Raw genomic sequence first — 22,306 nt, forward strand, 5'->3', positions numbered from 1 at the left:
GGTGGAAGGTGGGGCGGAATAGAAGTTCATGGATTGGTCGGAGCTAAGGAGATATTAACAAAGACAAAGGGAGTGTTAATGATGGCATTAAGGACTGAAGAAATGATAATAGTGGCATAAAGTGGGATCACAGAATGTGTTAGTGGGAGAACAGAGGTCAGTGCTCACTGAAAGCAAAACTGAAAAACAAATGACAGGTGACCGGTGGGGTTGTATTGGGACAAACTATGGAGACAAAAAAACAAAAATAGGGTCAAGGTGGAGGGGGAAATTCACAGTCTTAGGTTGTTGAACTCAATGTTGAGTTCAGAAGGCTGTAATGTGCCTAATTAAAATATGAGGTATTGTTCTTCCAGTTTGCATTGGGCATCACTAGCATTTTAGCAGGCCAAGGATGTACATGAGAGCAAGATGCTGAGTTGAAATGGCAAATAACTGTAAGGTTGTTCTGCAAAGCAATTACCCAGTCTGCTTTTAGTCTGCCCAATGTAGAGACGACCACATTGGGAGCAGTGAATACAATAGACCAAATTGACGGAGGTGCAGGTAAAATGCTCCTTCACCTGAAAAGAATCTTTGGGCCCCTGGACAATGAGGCGGGACGAAGTAAAGGGACGGTTTTTCTCCGATTGCATGGGAAGGTGCTGTGGAGTGGAGATGAAGGGCTTGGGGCGATGGGCGAATAGATCATGATATCACAGTGGGAGTGGTCCCTGCAGAATGCTGACATGGGGGAATGAGGGGAAGATGTGTTTAGCAGTGGCATCATGCTGGAGTAGGCGGAAATGGTAGAGGATGATCCTATGAATGCGGAGGCTGGTCAGGTGAAAAGTGAGGACAAGAAAAAATCATGGTTCTGGGAGGGATGGGAAGGGTTGAGGGCAGAGATGCAGGAGATGGTCCGGACACAGTTGAGTTCCCTATCAACCTCAGTAAGAGCAAATCTCGGTTGAAGAAAAATGCAGCATGTCAAAAGTGCTGTTTTCAAACGTTGTATCACCTGTCTGGTCATAATTCATTGTATTTATATCCCTCTTCAGTTCTGAAGAAGAGTCATACGGACTCAAGACGTCAACTCTGTTTCTCTCTCCCCAGATTCTGTCAGACCAGCATTTTTCTGTTTTTATAACAATTTCACCTTGCCCAGAATCAAGGGACACAGCCTGTGCTTTGAAGAAGGTAAATTCACAAGTCATCTACTCACCATGTTTGGGGGGGGGGGGGGGGGGGGGGGGGGCACCACTAGGATTTTCCTTGTGCCACATCGCTGTCTGTTGCAGACTAATGATAGAGATTGGCTGCCATGATGATGCAACCACTCCATTATCATTGTATAATGTGGCCAACAAGAAGGTAAACTAGGTGGACTCATGTTTTTTTTGAGGGTTTAATCAATTCTTGTGCTCCATACAGCCTTGTCAAATTTGGCATGGGTGAAATTGTGATCAGCTCTAAAATTTCTGGACCATTTGTGAGGATACAGGGCAACTAATCTAAGTTAGGCTGACCAAACCAGTTTGGTATAAAATCAGAGTACACAATGAAACAAATGCACTTGCAGTATAGGCAACAATAACATGACGATACAGTAAACACATTCTGTTCGGGAATTTGGGCTTGGCAAAAACTCACCAATTCCATTTAGAAAATAATGTGTTTTTTCCTGAAAACAATAAGCACAACAATGAGCAACTGATGAGACACTAAGATCAAATAAACAACAATAAGAGTTCCATGAGTGAGGCAACAGGGGCCGATTTATATTTGTATCTCGTATACAACATGACAGATCGTTGAATAATTTTTCACTTCATCAGTAAAAAGATTCTTCCCAATAGTGATTTTAAACTTAGTTTTCACTAGCTTAAAATTAATATCCTGCTCACCTGCCATAATTTGAACTAGTATTCCTGGTTTAATTGAATAATTTGCATGCTTCTCAGAGATCTCCTCCTTGACTGCCTACTTTATTGAACAGTAGGGGAGGGGTAGCACCTCTCACAAGCAGAATTGCTCATCCTGCATTGGTCCTCAACTTCACCCAGCACTCACTGTGGTAATTGTTAGCATTAACCACTCAACAGATGTCTGGGGCAAGATTCTCCGATCCCCCGCCGGGTCGGAGGATCGCCGGGGGCTGGAGTGAATCCCGACCCGCCGGTTGCCGAATTCTCCGGCACCAGATATTCGGCGGGGGCAGGAATCGCACCGCGCCAGTTGGCGGCGTCGCCCCCCCCCACCCCCGGCGCGATTCTCCGGCCCGGATGGGCCGAAGTCCCGCCGCTAAAATGCCTGTCCCGCCGGCGTACATTAAACCACCTACCTTACCGATGGGACAAGGCGGCGCGGGTGGGCTCCGGCGTCCTGGGGGGGGCGCGGGCGATCTGGCCCCGGGGGGGTGCCCCCATGGTGGCCTGGCCCGCGATCGGGGCCCACCGATCCGCGGGCGGGCCTGTGCCATGGGGGCACTCTTTCCCTTCCGCCTTCGCCACGGTCTCCACCATGGCGGAGGCGGAAGAGACTCCCTCCACTGCACATGCGCGGGAATGCCGCTAACGCTCCCGCTCCCGCGCATGCGCTGCCCGGAGATGTCATTTCCGCGCCAGCTGGCGGGGCACCAAAGGCCTTTTCCGCCAGCTGGCGGGGCGGAAATTCGTCCGGCGCGGGCCTAGCCCCTTAAGGTTGGGGCTCGGCCCCCAAAGATGCGGACCATTCCGCACCTTAGTGTCCAAAAGGTTTGGGGGGTCTATGGGATACAAGAGTGGTGTGGACCTGGGTAGAGTGTTCTTTCAGAGGATTGGTGCAGACTCACTGGGCCGAATGGCCTCCTTCTCCACTGTAGTGATTCTATCATTCTTGTGGAACCCCTCAGTCACCCTCCGCAAGGTAAACTTAACCTTATTCAAATACAGGAACTCCATCAGGTCCCTAAGCCACACTGAGGCACAGGGTGGAGAGGCTGACCTCCACCCCAACAGGATCCGCCTGCGAGCAATCAGCGAGGCGAAGGTGAAAACATCTGCTCCCACTTCCGTCTGCAGCTCTAGAAAGTCATTCACCCCAAGTATGGTCCCCAGGAGACTGGGCTCCTGATCTAAGTGCAAGATAGCTGATATGGTGCTGAAAAAGACACAAAAGTTCTCCGGGCAGAACCAGAACATATGTACATGGTTGGCCGGACCATTCCCACACTACTTGCAAGTGTCCTCCACTCCCTCAAATAACCGGCTCATCCTCGTCCTTGTCAGGTGCACCCTGTGCACCATCTTGAACTGTATTAACCCCAGCCTCCGCAACACTTCACACCACAACCCCTCCTCCAATGTCACCACCAACTCCTCCTCCCACTTGGCCTTAACCCCCTTCAGCAACACCAAAATCTCCTCCAAAATCCTCCCATAAATCGCCGAGATGACCCCCCCTTTCCAACCCCATTACCTACAACACCCCCTTCAGCAACGAGGAGGGAGGTGTCACCGGAAACATCGGTAAAGCCTTCCTTGCAAAGTCCCGTACCCCCCCCCCTGCGGAATTTCAAACTTCTCCATCAACTCCTCCAAACTCGCATACCATTCTTCCAAAAATAGGTCCTTCATTCCATTCCCCCCCACCTTCATCACCGAAACCTACCATCCAGTATCACCAGCTCAAACACATGGAGCTGGATTCTCCGATTCTGGGGCTATGTGCCCACGCCGGCTAGCCCCCAGCAAAAAGGACACCGATTCCCCGTTTTGCTGGGGGCTAGTAGGACGGCAGCGTAGAGTCCCCAGCTCTAGCTGCCAATATGCCCTGGAGAATTGGCGGATCCGTGGCCGCGCATGTGCATGGCGGTGACCTGCAGTGGTCGCGCCATGAACATGGAGGCAGCCGCTCACGAACCTGGCCCACAAAATAGTCCCCCCCTTTGGTCGGCTTGCGCACCGTGGACCACACCCCGCAGTGCTCCCTGTCCCGAATAATGTTCCCCCCCCCCCGCCCGTGGTGGCGCTGGACTGAGTCCGCAGACGCCATGCCAAGTTCCCGTCGGGTGAGACCATACGCGTCCCACGCTGTCGGGAACTCGGCCGGTTGGGGGCGGAGCATCGGGAGGCGGGCCTCAGGCAACATCCTGAGGCCGTAAATACGTTACGCGGCATACTCCTAGAGTCGCCGCTTTGGAGGGGGCGGAGCATCACGAAAGCGGCACCACCCCTGATTTGGTTAGGAACTTGGATTGTCCGGCAGGTCGCCAAACGTGATTTTGGCATCGGCGACCAGAGAATCCAGCCCATAATTCTCACGAACTGGCATCAGCTTCAACACCGCCCCCAACTTTAAATGATGCAGAAATTTCCTCCAAATCTTCAGTGTGGCTACTACCACTGGACTACCCGAGAATTTCCCAGGGGCAAACAGGAGCGGTGCCGTTGCCAGTGCCCCCCACCCCCTACAAGAGCCTGTCTCCATCCTCACCCACCAGCTCCCTACCCCAGCCCCGCACCTTCTCGCCGCCCAATAGTAATACATCAGATTCGGAGGAGCCAAACCCCCCCACCACCCCGACTGTTACCCTCTCTGAAGCACCGTCTTGCCAATCCACATTTATCAGTATTATTTATCTTCCAATTGCTATTCAATCTGAATCCTTCCAAACTCTACACTGTTGATTAGTTCTGAATTAGCTTTGTTACCAATGCTCATAGATCAGAATTTGTTTTAGAATTATATGCCAGAAATGTGAAAACTACATATAATCATTTGAAAACCTCTATTATAAACACAGTTTAATGTGGATATTGATTGTCCTGCAGATCTGGTCAGAAACATGGTACAAAACTGTCTCAAAAATAAATATTCTAAATAAGCAATTATTAGATTGGGGCTAGTTTTACCAACACAATGCCGTTGGAGCATTAAGGTGTGATTATATGTTTATCAACAGATGCTATTCTGTAGTCAAAAGCAAAATCACAATAAAAGCACTCAACCAAGTTCATTACAGCATTCATTGGTTAATTTTATTTTTTGTTGCAAAGAAAAACAAGACCTTGATTTCAGCACAATAACCGAAAGGTCGAAAAGTGCATATTCTCACCTCAAGGAAACCCCATCTAACTCAAACTCACTGAATTAAATTCTGCTCAGCTAATTTACAGACTGAATAAAGTCACCTTTAACATGCCTTTAAGAAACAAAATCACAAACTTAGCAAATTTAAAACATACACATAGGTCAAAATGTGACATGTCAAATACCAATTAACCAGAACTGATGACCTGGCTGAAAGATACTGAAACTGCTCCACAGTTAAATGGTTAAAAATAAGGGTCTGACTCAAGATCCTTGGTCTAATTGGCTTCACTTTGCAATTGCTAGTTGATCTGTACCATTGCTCTGATATCATTGCAGCATTGGTCTTGTAAAGCCACTTCTGCAGCTCCAGGATAACTTTGTTCCCAAATATTCTATCATTCCAGGTCCTGTAGTCCTCAAGGAGGATACGGGTAACTAGCTGAACATCAGTCTGGACTTATGGGGGGGGTGACTGATTCAGCCCGATTGATGCAATGAACACTACAACATGTCAACACCCACCATAGGTGCAACCAAGTGGAGCAAATAAGGGGCGATATGTTTCCCCATTCTTTTTGTACGAGTCATGTACCTCACAACTCCTATGTAGTTGCAATTCTGAGCATCGTGTACCAATGCACACAATGCAACTAGAATAATATGTTGAAAATCTCAGGACCGCATACACTCTGTGTCAATCATTTTATCCATTATGAAATGCTATGTTTGCCATTACAATAGAAACTGGCTATGTAAAGTTGGCATGTTGTACTTGTAGCCTCCTGCCTGTGTGGGGTATTAAGCATCGGTAGATAGATGCAATGATAGCATGACAAATTTATAATGGTATCTATTGCAAATGTGGACGAAATAATTTATAATGGAAGATAATGTGGACAGAATCTGTGTCTTAAAATGAGTACCAAAAATGGTTGCAAATCTTGGTGCAATTATCCCCTCTCTTAGAACCATGTTTCACCAGAAGACTATCATTGATCTTGACAACAGGGAGATCCACTACTTTTATCTATTCATGACTATTATGGTGAAGGTACGTTATATTTCAGATCTCCCAACAAGTAATTCAAGCTGAGGCACCTCGAACGACAGAAACTGAAAGCGACACACATTCTGCACATATCCTGATACTTCACCAGCAACCACAGTGCAGAGGAGTTGCCTGCAAGAATACCCCAGTCTGTTCCCACGTTATCTGTCAAGTGTATCTTTTGCTCTGTGGCATCGATTAGGTGCCAACCTCTAATCTGCTACACACTGACGTCAAAGGCAAAACGCAGTGACATGCTGTTCTTGAAAGGGGCAAGTCTCCAGCAGCTCAGCTTTGCTGCTTCAATCCAACCACATGATACATGCTGCCTACACGTACACACAAGGATTTTACATTCATCCAAAGCAGGCCAGCTGCAAAAAAAAAAAACTGCCCCATTTTGGGAGAAATGGCCTGATGTTTCAAATTCAAATTTTATTTTTGCACACCCACGAAAAAGAAAACCCGCAAAAAAAGCGTTACTATTTATTTTTTAAAACCTCATGACAGAAGACCATGGGTAGGTAGCTCGCAAAAGGGATCCATTAATCCTTTTTCGCTCCTGGCGAGCATTTTATTTTCGCACGAGAGGTGACTTGTGTCAGGACAACAAAAGGAGACGGGGAAGCTCAAGCTGACAGTTCCGAGGCCGGCAGCCGCCGGCACCGTTGGCCTCTGCGGCGGTCAGTTGGTTCTCAAAAAAATCAAATTAAAATGACAACTTCCCGGCCTAAAGGGAGGCCTTGACAGTAAATGATGGCTGTCGTTTCTCCAGTAGGAGTAGGTCATGAACCCGTACACACACACCCACGCTCGCACACGCCGTCATGTACAAAGTTTTTTTTAATATACATTATACATCTCCGCTCCCCACCCCGCGCAAAACAAAAATCGGGGGGGGGGGGGGGGGGGGAAGAGAAGCCTCGCAATTGATATTTGTTTGTTGTTGTTGTTGTTTGCTTTTTTTTTTACCGTTCGTGCTGCCTCCGCCCAGGTTCGTCCTTTCTTTTTCTTCTGTTTCTCCTTCATGTCGGCAAGGCTGACAGTTGGTGAAGGTGACGGAGACTTTGTGCGGGGTGGGTGGGGAGCTGAGTAATGCAGCGCCAGCGCTCGCTCAGTCAAGTCAGTCTGCGTGAGTGACAGGCCGGCCTCAGCCCGCCGCTGCTGCCATATTGCTGCTGGCTTTACTGTACAACCCCCCCCCCCAACTCACACATGATCCAGAGAGCCCGCCCAGACACACAGCCAGGGTGCACACACACGTCATGTACAGTAAGACAGGAAATAACATCATTCACACACACAGGAGCAGCCAGACAAGAGGATGTACTCACCCAATGCACCCCCTGCGCTGCAACAACTACCCTCACCCCCCCCCCCCCCAGCCTTTTTATCATTCCACTCCTTCCTCTTGCCCACATGAGAGTTTGCTCGATTACCCTCCCTCCCAATGCATCTCTAACTGCACCCACAGAATGCCAGACCCAAATTCACCCCACCCCACTCGACTCCAGCAGGAGAGCTTCAGTACAGGAAGTCAGCTCAGCACCCTGCAAAATGACACTGCGTCCAAAGATTGAAGAGGGAAGGAGCTGCTGACTTTGCACTGGAATGAACCTGCTGCGAAGACTGATTTAGGCGTTTTCTTCATATGTGTGACATTTTTACCAATCTGCAATTCACCCCGAAGCAGTTTTTTTTTTGGTGGAGGGAGGAGGGGGGGAGGGGGGGATATGGCGGGTAGCTGGCTGAGCCTAATTGGACCAGTCTGTAATGTTGTACACCTATAAGCCACTCCCCCGTCCCAGCACCCGCTTCTGTTTAAGGAGCTGGCAGCAAATTTAAAATAAAATTCTTCAAGATGAAACCACCATTCAGAGCTCATATGCAGTGTTGTGCATATTCTTTGGGGTTCCCAGGGTCTCCAAAAAGCATAGTTTTGCTTTAGGTACTGCGTGCTGGTTCATCATTATTTCACCTTTAAATCATTAGATTTGAAAAGTCTAATTCTGGGATTCCCAAATTGTGGGCTGTGACCCCCAATGGAGCCACTGGACAAAACTGGGGCTGCAAGGTCTAAGATCTGACAGCTGAGTAGCAGCCAACTGGAACTCTTGCAATGGGCCACCTGGATAGAACTAATCTGGTTGGTCGACTGAAGCTGGCCTCCATTTTGCTGCTTTGAGTTTGACCCAGCAGCGGTATTTACTACACGAACCTCGGAGAGATTGGATTGCATTAATTTATTGTCACGTGTACCGAGGTACAGTGAAAAGTATTTTTCTGCGAGCAGCTCAAACATCATTTAGTACATGAAAAGAAAAGAAAACAAAAAGAAAATACATAAACGGGCAACACAACAACATACAGTGCAGAAGGAGGCCATTCGGCTCATCGAGTCTGCACTGTGGTAGTCACCACTGTTGTATTATATTGTATATACTGCACTGCATACGAGTGCAGTAAGGCCCCTGTACTACAGGTACGGGTGTAGATCCCTGCCTGCTGGCTCGCCCAGTAGGCGGAGTATAAATGTGTGTGCTCGCCGAACAGCTGCCATTTCAACAGCAGCTGTAGGAGGCCACACATCTCTGTGTAATAAAGCCTCGATAGCTCTCTACTCTTGTCTCGTCGTAATTGATAGTGCATCAATTTATTACACAGGGAATTTACAAAGATGGATCTCCGCATCAAGCCTGATCGCCTGCAGCTGCATCCTCAAGCAGAGAACGCCAAAAAGGACTTCGCACATTGGCTAGCTTGCTTTGAAGCATACATCGGATCTGCAACAGACCCAATCCCAGAAGCACAGAAGCTCCAGATTCTGTACACGCGGCTGAGCTCCGATGTCTTTCCCCTCATTCAGGACGCGCCTATGTACGCAGAGGCCATGGCACTACTGAAGGAGAACTACGCTCAGCAGACCAACAAGATCTACACCAGGCACCTCCTGTCCACGCGGCACCAACTTCCCGGTGAGTCTGTGGAAGATTTCTAGCATGCTCTGCTCGCCCTGGTGAGAGACTGTGATTGCCAGGCCGTTTCGGCCGCTGAACATTCTAACTTGCTAATGAGAGACCCGTTCATTACTGCATAGGGTCGGCCTACATCCACCAGCGCCTCTTAGAAGGGGCTACGCTTGACCTCGCGGCGACCAAGAAACTAGCGCTCTTGCTCACAGTCGCCTCACGCAACATACAGGCGTATGCCCCCCGACTGCACGGCTGGGCATCGTGGACCCCGCCAGTGGCCACCCCATCGTAGACACCATCCGCGACCGTCCCCAGCCAACCCCACACCTGCGCCGCGCGGCAGACAACCAACCCCGGGGGACCCAAGTGCTACTTCTGTAGACAGACAAAACACCCCCGGCAGCGCTGCCGGCACGGAGCGCGCTCTGCAAGGCCTGCGGCAAGAATGGACATTTCACTGCAGTGTGCCAGGCCCGCTCAATCGCCGCTATTGTCCCTGCAACCCCGCGTGCGGTCAGTGGGCGCCGCCATCTTCCTCGCCTCAGACCACGTGCGGCCCGTGGGTGCTGCCATCTTGCTCCCCTCACAACACGTGCGGCCCGTGGGCGCCGCCACCTTGCTTGCCTCACAACCAATAGGCGGAGCCATCTTGCCTGCCCAAGGACACATGCGGCCCGAGGGCTGCGCCATCTTACCTGCCTCAGGACACGTGCAGCCCGTGGGCGCCGCCATCCTCCCCGCCTCAGGACCCCTGCCCGTCAGGCACCTCATCGGGCCGCTCATCGCCTGCAACCGCCGACGACCAGCCGTGTTTTGCCTCCGTCACGATCGACCAATCCCGACCGCACAACCTCGCGACTGCGTCGACAAAGGTGAAGGTCGACGGGCATGAGATATCCTGCCTTCTGGACCCCGGGAGCACGGAGAGAGCTTCATCCACCCCAATACGGTAAGGCGCTGCTCCCTCGCGGTACACCCCAATCAACAAAGAATCTCCCTGGCCTCCGGATCCCACTCTGTAGCGATCCGGGGGTACTGCATTGCCACCCTCACCATCCAGGGCGTATAGTTCAGCGGCTTCCGGCTCTACGTCCTACCCAATCTCTGTGCTGCCTTGCTACTCGGCCTGGACTTCCAGTGCAACCTCCAGAGCCTAACCCTGTAATTCTGCCACCCCTTACTGTATGCGGCCTCACGATCCTTAAGGTCGACCCACCTTCTCTGTTTGCAAACCTCACCCCGGATTGCAAACCCATCGCCACCAGGAGCAGACAGTACAGCGCCCAGGACAGGACCTTCATCAAGTCTGAGATCCAGCAGCTGCTGCGGGAATGTATCATCGAGGCCAGCAACAGCCCCTGGAGAGCCAAAGTGGTAGTGGTGAAAACAGGGGAGAAAAACAGGATGGTCATTGACTACAGTCGAACAATCTATCGGTACACGCAGCTCGACGCATACCCCCTCCCACGCATATCTGATATTGTCAATCAGATTGCACAGTGTTTTTGAAAACTCACCACTATTCTTAGAAGTCCCCCTATACCAAAAAGGGCTCACATTCGAAATGGTGATCAGGGATTTTCACTCCCCGACTCTGATACAGGCCTCAGTGGGTGCTATTCAGGTCAAACTATGTTTTCAAGTTATCCCCCGGTATAACACATACCTTCACCGAAGATTTCATTTACTTACCACTTCGTAGCGTCGATCCTGGGTCCCGCATTGCTAAGTAAGTAAAGAAGACTTTGAAATAACCACTATTTCAGGTTAAATTAAGTTATTTTATTATTATATTTTTTCTTTTAAAAGCTGCAAATACTTTCTTTACAGAAAGGAAAAAGATCTTGCTTCTGGGTCCTTTTGGTTGGTTGAAGGGACCTTCAGGCCCAACTTGACAATCAATTCTTCTTTTTAAAATCTGGTCTTCTTTAGATGTATTCGCTAATGAGCTCGGTTGCTGTGTCCTATCTTTCCCATGTACAGAGCTATGAGAGCTGGCTCTGCTGGCTATCTCTGAGCTGACTCTGCCTACTCTTTAAGTTCTAGTCTTCCTTAGATGTATTAGCTGTTTTAGCTCGGCTGCTTTGCCCTGTCTCTTTCCCATGGCTGAGCTGACTGTAATCTGATTCTGAGCTGCTTGTTCCTTCTCTACTTCTCCCCGCTCTCCCTCTGAGTTCTGAGTTCTGGTTCTGGTAGTTCCTGCTCTGGTCTCTCAGTTTATATTCTCTTTCTAACAGTTATTAAGTTTTTATGACTTTATTGTAAAGTAAGCGTTATTTTCTTTGATTGTAAAAAGTATCATTGATCTAAACATTCTAATCCAACTAAGTATTCATTTTGACATAACCTCATTTTATAGATCTGATTACATTGTGTCCTTTGTGATATTCAAAAATGCTTTAGTTTCAAGAGGTGTAACTTTTAATTCCTGTCATTTCTATAGTTTTATTTTCCAATTGTGTCCTCAGCTCATAATTTTGACTTTGATTTTGGCTTTGAATTATGTTTCTCGTAGACTGATAGTCTCCAGTTTTCTTTAATTTACCTGGTATTAGCAAATTTTCACACCTAAAACTATCACCAAATTCAACTGAACCTCATCCATTCTTTTCCAGATGCTTACTAAGATAGTTACTTTCAATGAAGGTGTGAGCCATTGTTTTTGGCTTCATTCAAAATCCTATGTGTCTTGTTTGCTAAGCCTGCTTGAGCAAGGATATCTGCATTTTACAATCCTGCTCTTTGCAGCTGCTGTTAACCCTTTGTGGGATCTTGCCCTGTATTCTCTCATGTTTCTCTCAGACCAGATATTGCCAGACTTCCATGTTTCAAATGACACATCTTTCCATATTTTCAATAACAACAGTACCGGGTCTTCTCGACAGTGGACCTGAAATCTGCCTACCACCAGCTCCCCAGTCGAAAGGCGGACCGTCTGGACAGCACGTTTGAAGCGGATGATCGCCTTTACCATTTCCTTAGGGTTTCCTTCGGCGTCACTAACGGGGTCTCGATCTTCCAACGGGAGATGGACCGAATGGTTGACCGGTACGGACTGCGGGCCACTTTCCCGTACCTGGATAACGTCGCCATCTGCGACCATGACCAGCAGGACCACGACGCTAACCTTTCCAAATTTCTCCACACCTCCAAACTCCTCAACCTAACCTACAACAAGGAGAAGTGCGTGTCAGCACGAACCGATTAGCCATCCTCGGCTATGTGGTTCAGAACGGAATTCTGGGCTCCGACCCCGATCGCATGCGCCCCTCATAGATCTCCCCCTTCCCCACTGCCCCAAGGCCCTCAAACGATGCCTGGGGTTCTTTTCGTACTACGACCAGTGGGTCCCTAACTATGCGGACAAGGCCCGCCCACTTATCCACTCCACCGGTTTCCCAAGGCTCACCAGGCCTTCAACCGTATCAAGGCCGACATCGCCAAGGCCGCGATGCACGCGGTCGATGAGACGCTCCCCTTCCAAGTCGAGAGCGATGCATCAGACGTCGCTCTGGCCACCACCCTCAATCAGGCAGGCAGGCCCGTGGGATTCTTTTCCCGCACCCTCCATGCCTCCGAAATTCGGCACTCCTCCGTCGAAAAGGAGGTCCAAGCGATCGTTGAAGCTGTGCGGCACTGGAGGCATTACCTGGCTGGCAGGAGATTCACTCTCCTCACAGACCAATGGTCGGTTGCCTTCATGTTTAACAACACACAGCGGGGTAAGATCAAAAATGATAAGATCTTGAGGTGGAGGATTGAGCTCTCCACCTTTAATTACGAGACTTTTTATTGCCCCGGTAAGCTCAACGAGCCCCCGATGCCCTGTCCCGAGGTACATGTGCCAGCGCACAAGTGGATCGACTCCGGACCCTGCACGACGATCTCTGTCACCCAGGGGTCACCCGCTTTTATCACTTCATTAAGGCCCGCAATCTGCCCTACTCCATTGAGGAAGTCAGGGCTATTACCAGAGACTGCCAGGTCTGCGCGGAGTGTAAACTGCACTTCTATCGGCCATCCGTGTGCGCCTGATGAAGGCCTCCCACTTCTTTGAACGCCTCAGCGTGGACTTCAAAGGGCAACACATATTTTCTCAATGTGGTCGACGAATATTCCAGATTCCCCTTCGCCAACACATGACCCGATATGATGTCTGCCACCATCAAAGCCCTCAACACCATCTTCGCTCTGTTCGGTTTCCTCGCCTACGTCCACAGCGATCGGGGATCCTCATTTATGAGCAATGAGCTGCGCCAGTACCTGCTCAACAGGGGCATTGCCTCGAGCAGGACGACAAGCTACAAGCCCCTAGGAAACGGGCAGGAGATTGGGACGGTCTGGAAGGCCGTTCAGTTGGCCCTACGGTCCAGAAATCTCCCGGTCTCCCGCCATCAGGAGGTTCTCCCCGACGCACTTCACTCCATTCGGTCGCTCCTGTGCACGGCGACTAACAAAACCCCCCATCAACGTCTCTTTGCTTTCCCAAGGAAGTCCACCTCCGGGGTTTCGCTCCCAACGTGGCTGGCAGCTCCAGGACCCGTTCTCCTCCGCAAGCACGTGTGGCTCTACAAGGCGGACCCGTTGTTTGAGAGGGTACAGCTACTCCACGCAAATCCGCAGTACGCCTACGAAGCGTACCACGACGGCCGGCAAGACACAGTCTCCCCCAGGGACCTGGCACCAGCTGGATCCCCACACAACCCCCCCCCCCTCTGCCCCGGCGCCACCCTCCCTTCCCCCAGCGCACCCCACCACAGCCCCCGCTCCAGGATCATCCGTCCTCCCCTTGGTCCCACCCGGGGATGAAAAGGATGTCAACACGCTCCCGGAGTCACCGACAACTCGCCACCAGCACTGCGGCGCTCTGAATGACGGATCAATGTGCCCAACCGTCTAAATTTGTAACCTTCTCTGAAATTTTAATGACGACCTGGATGTAAATAGTTTTCCACCACCCCCGCTGGACTCATTTTTAACAGGGGATGAATGTGGTAGTCACCACTGTTGTATTATATTGTATATACTGCACTGCATACGAGGGTATTACGGTAAGACTCCTGTACTACAGGTATGGGGGTAGATCCCTGCCTGCTGGCTCCACCCAGTAGGCGGAGTATAAATGTGTGTGCTCTCCGAACTGCAGCCATTTCGGCAGCAGCTGTAGGAGGCCACACATCTCTGTGTAATAAAGCCTCGATTACTCTCTACTCTTGTCTCGTCGTAATTGATAGTGCATCATGCACCGAGCCACTTAAGCCCTCAGTTCCACCTTATGCCCATAACCCAATAACCCTTCCTAACCTCCCGGGAAGTTGGAAGAGTGAGTAAGCCGGGTGGGAGGGGTCTTTGATTATGCTGCCCGCTTTAACAAGGCAGCGGGAGATGTTCACGACTCTCTGAGGTTTCTTGTGGACTTGGGCTGAGCAATTGCCATACCAGGCTGTGATGCAGCCAGATAGGATGCTTTCTATGGTGGATCTGTAAAAGTTGGTAAGAGTCAGTGTGGACATGCCAAATTTCATTAGTTTCCTGAGGAAGTATAGGCGTGTTGTGCTTTCTTGCTGGTAGTGTCAACATGGATGGACCATGACAGATTTTTGGGTGCTGTGCACTCCTAGGAATTTTGGTGATGTGCCCTCCTAGGAATTTGAGATTTGGCGATACTTCTGTTACAAGTATCTAGCATACATTAGTGCCTGAATTTCAACTGCCTGTTCTTTGGGGGTAAAATCATAGACCTACAATGCACAAGTAGGTCCTTTGAACCATTGAGTCTGCACCAACCCTCCGAAAGAGCACTCTACCCAGGTCCACTCCCTGTCCACCCCAGCCTATCCCTGTAACCCGACCTAACTTGCACATCCCTGGACACTAAGGGACCATTTAGCATGGCCAATCCACCTCATCTGCACATCTTTGGAATATAGGAGTGTGATGAACGGTTACTATACTACGGTACCCTTGTCACCATGTAAGGTGATGTCCCCTTTAAGATCGGGCTTGGAACCCTGGGGGACTCCGCCTCTGGCTCCGCCCACCTGGGAGCCGTATATAAGGGGCCGCCTTGTGGGCGGCACCCAGTTAGCACCCGTCTCGGCACCAGGCTAGTTCTTAGCTTATTAAAGCCTTCTTTACTGTTTTACTCTCTAAGCGTCGTTATTGAGGGTACAACAAGGAGGAAACCCACACAGACACGGGGAGAATGAGCAAACTCCACATAAGCAGTCATCCAAGGCCAGAATCGAACACAGATCCCTGACGCTATGAGGCAGCAGTGCTAACCACCGTGCCGTCCATAATTTATTTATTGACATCATTTATTTTATTGTGCACTTATATGCGGAGCAAGACAGCATGTGTGCTCTGAGGTACAGTCCTTTGCCGCTCCATGGTTTATTAAGTATACAAAACTTACTGTGCCCCTGCAACATAAATTATTTTAATGCTGCCACTTAACAACCCTCATGTATGGAGCACTTGGGGAACATAACTTGCAACCAATATGATAACAATGCTGGTTACACAGCCTTCCCCCCCCCACTCTCAACTCTTAGCAAACCAATGCCCCCTCCCCCCACCCCACTCACTAAAACACTCTGGGGTCCTGCCAATTTACAAGCATTAAAATGGGGCCACAGTGGGAACAAATATGGGGAACATTGGTCTAAGTCAAATCATGTGGCAATAGTCACATTGTACATTAAATCTGACAGTCACTATGTTAAAAGCAAAGAACATTTTTGAGTTTTTCATAGATCATAGATTATCATAGAATTTACAGTGCAGAAGGAGGCCATTCGGCCCGTCGAATCTGCACCGGCTCTTGGAAAGAGCACCCTACCCAAGGTCAACACCTCCACCCTATCCCCATAACCCAGTAACCCCACCCAACACTAAGGGCAATTTTGGACACTAAGGGCAATTTAGCATGGCCAATCCACCTAACCTGCATATCTTTGGACTGTGGGAGGAAACCGGAGCACCCGGAGGAAACCCACGCACACACGGGGAGGATGTGCAGACTCCGCACAGACAGTGACCCAAGCCGGAATCGAACCTGGGACCCTGGAGCTGTGAAGCAATTGTGCCATCCACAATGCTACCGTGCTGCCCCCACGGCAGGGTTGTAACATACTATAGATGCCATAAAAATGAAATGTTTCAATTTAATAACTGCTCAAATGCTGTAAATTAATTTAATTTAATAATCTTTATTGTGACGGGACCAATTTCAAACAAAAAGCCTTATGGAGGGAATTTAGCATAGCTATGTTCAAACAAGGTCGTTAGGACGGGAAATCTGGTTCAGAGGCTGCGGGTGCAAGGAGACAGGAAGGAAAGATCAGGGTTTCCATGTCTGTGAAAACAGAAAGTAAAGTAATCTTTATTGTCACAAGTAGGCTTACATTAACACTGCAATGAGGTTACTGTGAAAAGCCCCTAGCCGCTGCTTTCCGGCGCCTGTTTGGGTGCACTGAGGGAGAATTCACAATGTCCAAATTACCTAACAGCAGATCTTTCGGGACTTGTGGGAGGAAACCAGAGCACCCGGAGGAAACCCCGCAGACGCAGGGAGATCGTGCAGACTCCGCACACACAGTTACCCAAGCCGGGAATCGAACCTGGAGCTGTGAAGCAACAGTGCCAACCACTGTGTTACCGTGCTCATTTAATGTGTCGACAATGTTGTAGTATGGTTCTAAGGGATAGCAGCATGCCATCACTTTAATGGAAGTGTGTCATGTGATCCAATCTCAGTTTCATTTTGTCTGGGAGCAAGACTTGACAGACACACAACGCTACAACTCTGGGGCGTCATTCTCCGACCCCCCGCCGGGTCGGAGAATGGCCGTTGGCCGCCGTGAATCCCGCCCCCGCCCCCGCCGAAGTCTCCGCTCCCGGAGATTGGGCGGGGGCGGGAATCCAGCCGCGCCGGTTGGCGGGACCCCCCGCTGGATTCTCCGGCCCGGATGGGCCGAAGTCCCGCCCAGAAACTGCCTGTCCCGCCGACGTAAATCAAACCTGGTATTTACCGGCGGGACCAGGCAGCGTGGGCGGGCTCCGGGGTCCTGGGGGGGGGCGCGGGGCGATCTGACCCCGGGGGGTGCCCCCACAGTGGCCTGGCCCGCGATCGGGGCCCACCGATCCGCGGGCGGGCCTGTGCCGTGGGGGCACTCTTTCCCTTCCGCCTCCGCTACGGCCTCCACCATGGCGGAGGCGGAAGAGACTCTCCCCACTGCGCATGCGCGGGAAACTTTCGGCGGCCGCTGACGCTCGCGCGCATGCGCGGGGAAACTGACAGCGGCCGCTGACGCTCCCGCGCATGCGCCGCATTTCCGCGCCAGCTGGCGGGGCAACAAACGCCATTTCCGCCAGCTGGCGGGGCGGAAATCCCTCCGGCGTCGGCCTAGCCCCTCAATGTTGGGGCTAGGCCGCCAAAGATGCGGAGACTTCCGCACCTTTTTGCCGGCGCGATGCCCGTCTGATTTGCGCCAGCTTTGGCGCCAGTCGGCGGGCATCCCGCCGTTGGGGGAGAATTTCGCCCCTGATGTCTCCAAGCTTTCTGTCCATGTAGATCTGTTCCAATGTGCCTAGAATTAATAAATTAACCCACAATGTGTTGCACAATCCCTTACAATTGTGCCTTTATATCAATAATAATTTTCTTTATTAGTGTCACAAGTAGGCTTACATGAACACTGCAATGAAGTTACTTTGAAAATCCCCCAGTTAACACACTCCGGCGCCTATTCGGGTACACCAGGGGAGAATTCAGAATGTCCAATTCACCTGATGGGCCTGTGTCAGCACTGTCAGAGGGTCAATATACAAGGCAAGAGGGTGATGATAACCCACTGTGAGCTGAGCTCTGGTGCTTCTCAATCTACGCCATAATCTGACTCCTGTCTGTCTGCTGACAGCGTGCTCAGACCCTTCACCTGCACATGGTATGCCTTTGGTGGGGGGGGGCCAGATCTAGGACCACCTTGCCCTGGGGGCTGGGGCCGGAGGAGCGCGGAGGGCAGAAGGGTGCAGGCCGACCCGCAGTGCGGAATGACAGAGGTGTCACATGTCTCAGGTGTAACGTATTTTAATGGTGTACAATCATGACCCTAACTGTCCCAAGCTACTGATGGTGCCTCCCCCCCTGCCCCCCCCCTTCCCCCAAGTGCCCTCTCAGTAATCCTCAATCTTCTTAGCCTTCTGTGCTCTGCAGGTACATCTAGGCGTGTCCCCAGGTTGTACATCAGAGGTGGAGTCAGCCTGCTGTTTACCCATTTATGTCCCAGCGGGTGTCCTCTGGAGGGCTTGCCAGTGGCACATGCCTCGCTGTTATGCCCGCTGAGCCCAAGATGTGACGTTGTCGGGGGTGGGGGGGAGGTTACTCAAAGAGCTGGTGTCTGCTATCATCTCCCTGTAGAGAGACTCCGGGTTGGCCTCCAGCACCCCCCTCCCCCACCCCGATCAGTGGCCGGAAGGACCCTGGGGGTCACCTTGGGACAGAGAGGCAACTGGATTGAGTTCCAGAGGCCCCTGCATTATCTGGTTTGGCAAGCCCAGGAGGCTCCCCATTATCTGCAGCATAATGCACTGGCTTTGCAATTGGCCTCTGTGACAAGGCCACACTCTGCAGTGCCTCACCAATGTCTACCTGCATCTGGGATAGGGTCCTCAGCAATTGGGACATGCTCTGGAGCACCGCGACAATGCCCACCTGAGACCGGGATAGGCTCCGCAATGCCTCGGCAAGGTCCACCAGTGTCCGGGATATATTCCCCAGTGACCGGGACATGCTGTCAAGGCCCTCAACCATGTCCATCAATAACTGAGCAACGCCTTGGGCACCACACTCATATTGCTGACATTGTACTTCAGGCTTTCCACTGCAGTCGTCATCCTAGCAGTGTTGGCCTCGGTGTCACAGGTTGCTGGCACCATCTCCTACACCCGCAGCCTTTGGGACTCCTTCAATGGGCTATGGACCCGCTGGAGTGTCGCTGACATTCCTCTTTGTATCTCATTAGCTCTGGGATAACCTGGGCCAGATGCTCAACATCTGGCTGGGACCCAGCTGTGTCCTGCTATCCAGCTGTCCTCCAACTGCTGCCCCCTGAACATTCCCACCTCCACCTGATTTGCATCAGGTGTGTGTGGTGCTCACCAGATTGTGCCCAGAAGCCTGTCCACTAGTAAAAGAGTGTGGTTCCAAATGGAGAAAGTGGTGGCGGATCAGGGCGGTGGGTATGTGATAGTGATGGCATTAGAGGGGAGGTTGGTGGCACTGGTAAGTGTGTATGGTCCCAACTGGGATGATGTAGGGTTTGTAAAGAAGGTGTGTGGGGCCAAGTTTGTAAAGAAGGTGTGTGTGGATTCACAGGAGTTGATAGTGTGTGGAGACTGGAACTTGGTGCAGGAACCAAGATTGGACAGTTCGCGACCGTGATTGCTTACCCAGGCAGGGGCAATGAAGGCATTGGCTTGACTAATGGTGGAAATTGTTGGAGGTTTTTGCACACGGGGGAGTGGGAGAATTCGTTTTTCTCTTCGGTTAATAAGGTCTATTCGCGGATACATTTTTTTGTGGTGGGGAAGGCACTGTTGGCCAGGGTCAAGGGGTTGAAATATTCGGCAATTGCGATATTAGATCATGCACCGCATTGGGTGGATTGGTGTTGGAGAAGGGAGCAGTGCAGAGACCGAGGTGGAGATTAGATGTGGGGCTGTTGGGGTTTTGTGATAAGATTAGGAAAGTAATTGAGAGGTACATGGGGTTTAATTGTATGGGGATGGTTTCAAAGGCAATGGTATGGGAAGCTTTGAAGGCGGTGGTGAGGGGGGAGGCGATATCGTTTAAGGCAAAGGTGGATAAGCAGGAGAGTGTGGAGCGGCAAAGGTTGATAGACAGGATGTTGGAGGTAGACAGGGGGTATGCTGAGGATGTGGATCAACACTGTTGGAAAAGAGGAATGAGTTGCAGGCGAGCTTTGAATGGCTGTCCACAAGGAAGGCGGTGCACCAATTGAGGCGTGTGACGGGAACAGTCTTCGAGTATGGGGAGAAGGCAGAGTACATACTGGCAGGCCAACTTCGGAGCAAGGCAGCGGTGAGGGAAATTGCAAGATCGGACAGGGAAATTGGTGGTGGCCCCGGACCAGATTAATACGGTGTGTGAGGAGTTTTATGAGAACTTGTATCGGTCGAAGTCACCGGGGGGGGATTGGGATTGCCGGAATTTCTGGATGGTTTGGAGGACCTGAGGTTGGGGAAGGCGGATAGGGCCACATTGGGCGGGGCGATAGGGGAGCAGAAGATAAAGGAAGTGATTGGGAGGATGCAGTCGGGGAAGGTAGCAGGGCCATATGGGTTTCCGGTAGAGTACTGTAAGAAATTTAGGGATAAGTTGGCACCGCAGATGGTGGGGATGTTTGAGGAGGCAAAGGGGGTGTTGCCACAGACTTTGAGGCAGAACTCGATATCATTGTTTCTCAAGAAAAATAAGGATCCAATAGAGTGTGGGTCGTATAGGCCCATATTACTCTTGAATGTGGATGCGAAGGTGTTGGCGGGTAGGTTGGATGAGTGCCTCCAGAAGGTGGTAGGGGAAGATCAGACAGGGTTTATGAAAGGGAGACAGCTCTTCTCAAATATTAGAAGGGTAGTAAACAAAGTTATGGCACCGGTGCCAGAAGGGAGGGAGACAGAGGCGATGGTGGCGCTGGACGCCGAGGAGGCGTTTGACTGGGTAGATTGGGGGTATTTGATGGCGGTTTTAGAGCGGTTTGGGATTGGGCTGCGATTTGTGGATTAGGTAAGATTACTGTACAGGGAGCCAAAGGCAAGCGTCCACACGAATAGTATGAATTTGTGGTATTTTGCTGTGCACCAAGGGACCAGTCAGGGAAGTCCTGTGTCCCCCCCTGTTGTTTGCGCTTGCGATTGAGGCATTGGCCATCGCATTGAGGTGTTTAGGGGTGTGGAGGGGGGTAGTCCGCGGGGGGGGGGGTTGTGGAACAAAGGATATCTTTGTATGCAAATGATTTGTTATCGTACGTGTCAAAACCGAGTGTGTCGATGGAAGGTATACTTGAGCTGCTCCAAGTGTTTGGGTCATTTTCGGGGTATAAGCTAAATTTGGACAAAAGCAAATAGTTTATCGCAAACCCACCAGGGGTGGGATGGCTACCATTCCTAGAGCGGTGACCCACTTTCGATACTTGGGGTTGCAAGTGGCATGGGATTTGCAGGGCTCCGTAGGTATAATCTTACTAGTTTGGTGGGGATGGTGAAAGCGGAGGAGGGATGGTCTTCCCTTGTCATTGGCGGGTCGGGTACAGGTAATTAAGATGAATGTGTTGCCGTGGTGTTTGTTTATTTTTCAGTGCCTGCTGATGTTTTTGCCAAAAGGGTTTTTTAAGGAGATGGAGAGGATGATTACCTTATCTATTTGGGGGGAGGGGGAGGTGGCTAGGATTCGCAAGGTGCTGTTGCAAAGAGGATGGCAGTCGGGGGGGGGGGGCGGGGTTGGCCTCCCGAATTGACTGTATTATTACTCGGTGGCGAATGCTGAAAAGGTGAGGAGCTGGGTCAGAGGGGAGGGACTCCCAGTGGGTTAGAATGGAGGAGAGTCTGTGTAGGGGGTTGGGGTTGAGGGCCTTGGCAACAGCGCCGCTCCTGATGACCATGGGAAAATATTAGGGGATGTTGAAGATCTGGAGGCAGTTGCACCAGCGGGATCAAGGGAAATGCCGATTCGGGGGAACCATAGGTTTGAGCCAGAGAAGTGAGATGGGAGTTTTCGGAGGTGGGAGTAGAAGGGAGTTAGAGTATTAAAGGATCTGTTTCTGGGGGCCGGTTTGCGAGGCTGGGTGAGCAATATGGGTTGGGGCAGCGGGAGATGTTTAGATAAATGCAGGTCCGAGATTTCACCAGGATGGAGGTACAGAGCTTTCCGGTGGCACCAGCCACAATATTGTTGGAAGAGGTACTGACGACAGGGGGAATGGAGAAGGGGGTGGTGTCAGCGATTTATAGGGTGAATCTGGGGAGGACCAGGTATCGTTGGAGGGGATTAAGGCGAAGTGGAAGGAAGAGTTGGGGGAGAGCATAGAGGAGGGGTTGTGGTGTGAGGTGCTCCGGAGGGTGAATGCCTCAACTTCGTGCGCGAGGTTGGGGCTGATACATTTGAAGGTGGTATATAGGGTGCACCTCACAAGGGCGAGGATTAGCC

At 50.9% G+C, this 22,306-nt stretch overlaps 1 protein-coding gene and 1 long non-coding RNA gene across 6 annotated transcripts in view; one reads left to right on the forward strand and one right to left on the reverse strand.

The window, feature by feature from the left end:
• The window catches only part of asxl2 (ASXL transcriptional regulator 2), a 430,279-nt gene extending 422,981 nt beyond the window's left edge, over positions 1 to 7,298 (reverse strand). For 3 of the 5 annotated variants that reach the window (XM_072498977.1, XM_072498968.1, XM_072498970.1), the window contains exon 1: positions 7,076 to 7,298. Coding sequence is in view for 1 of the 5 variants with exons in the window: in XM_072498975.1 (XP_072355076.1) it covers positions 7,076 to 7,132 (57 nt within the window). In the remaining 4 variants the exon portion in view is untranslated. The remainder of the gene's footprint in view (positions 1 to 7,075) is intronic. The other 2 variants (XM_072498975.1, XM_072498972.1) reach the window with 2 other exon arrangements.
• The window catches only part of LOC140410632 (uncharacterized), a 143,963-nt gene continuing 128,355 nt past the window's right edge, over positions 6,699 to 22,306 (forward strand). Inside the window, exon 1 of the long non-coding RNA XR_011940699.1 lies at positions 6,699 to 7,097. This is a non-coding gene — a long non-coding RNA (uncharacterized lncRNA). The remainder of the gene's footprint in view (positions 7,098 to 22,306) is intronic.

This window comes from Scyliorhinus torazame, chromosome 4, assembly GCF_047496885.1.
Source record: "Scyliorhinus torazame isolate Kashiwa2021f chromosome 4, sScyTor2.1, whole genome shotgun sequence".
Taxonomy (NCBI): domain Eukaryota; kingdom Metazoa; phylum Chordata; class Chondrichthyes; order Carcharhiniformes; family Scyliorhinidae; genus Scyliorhinus; species Scyliorhinus torazame.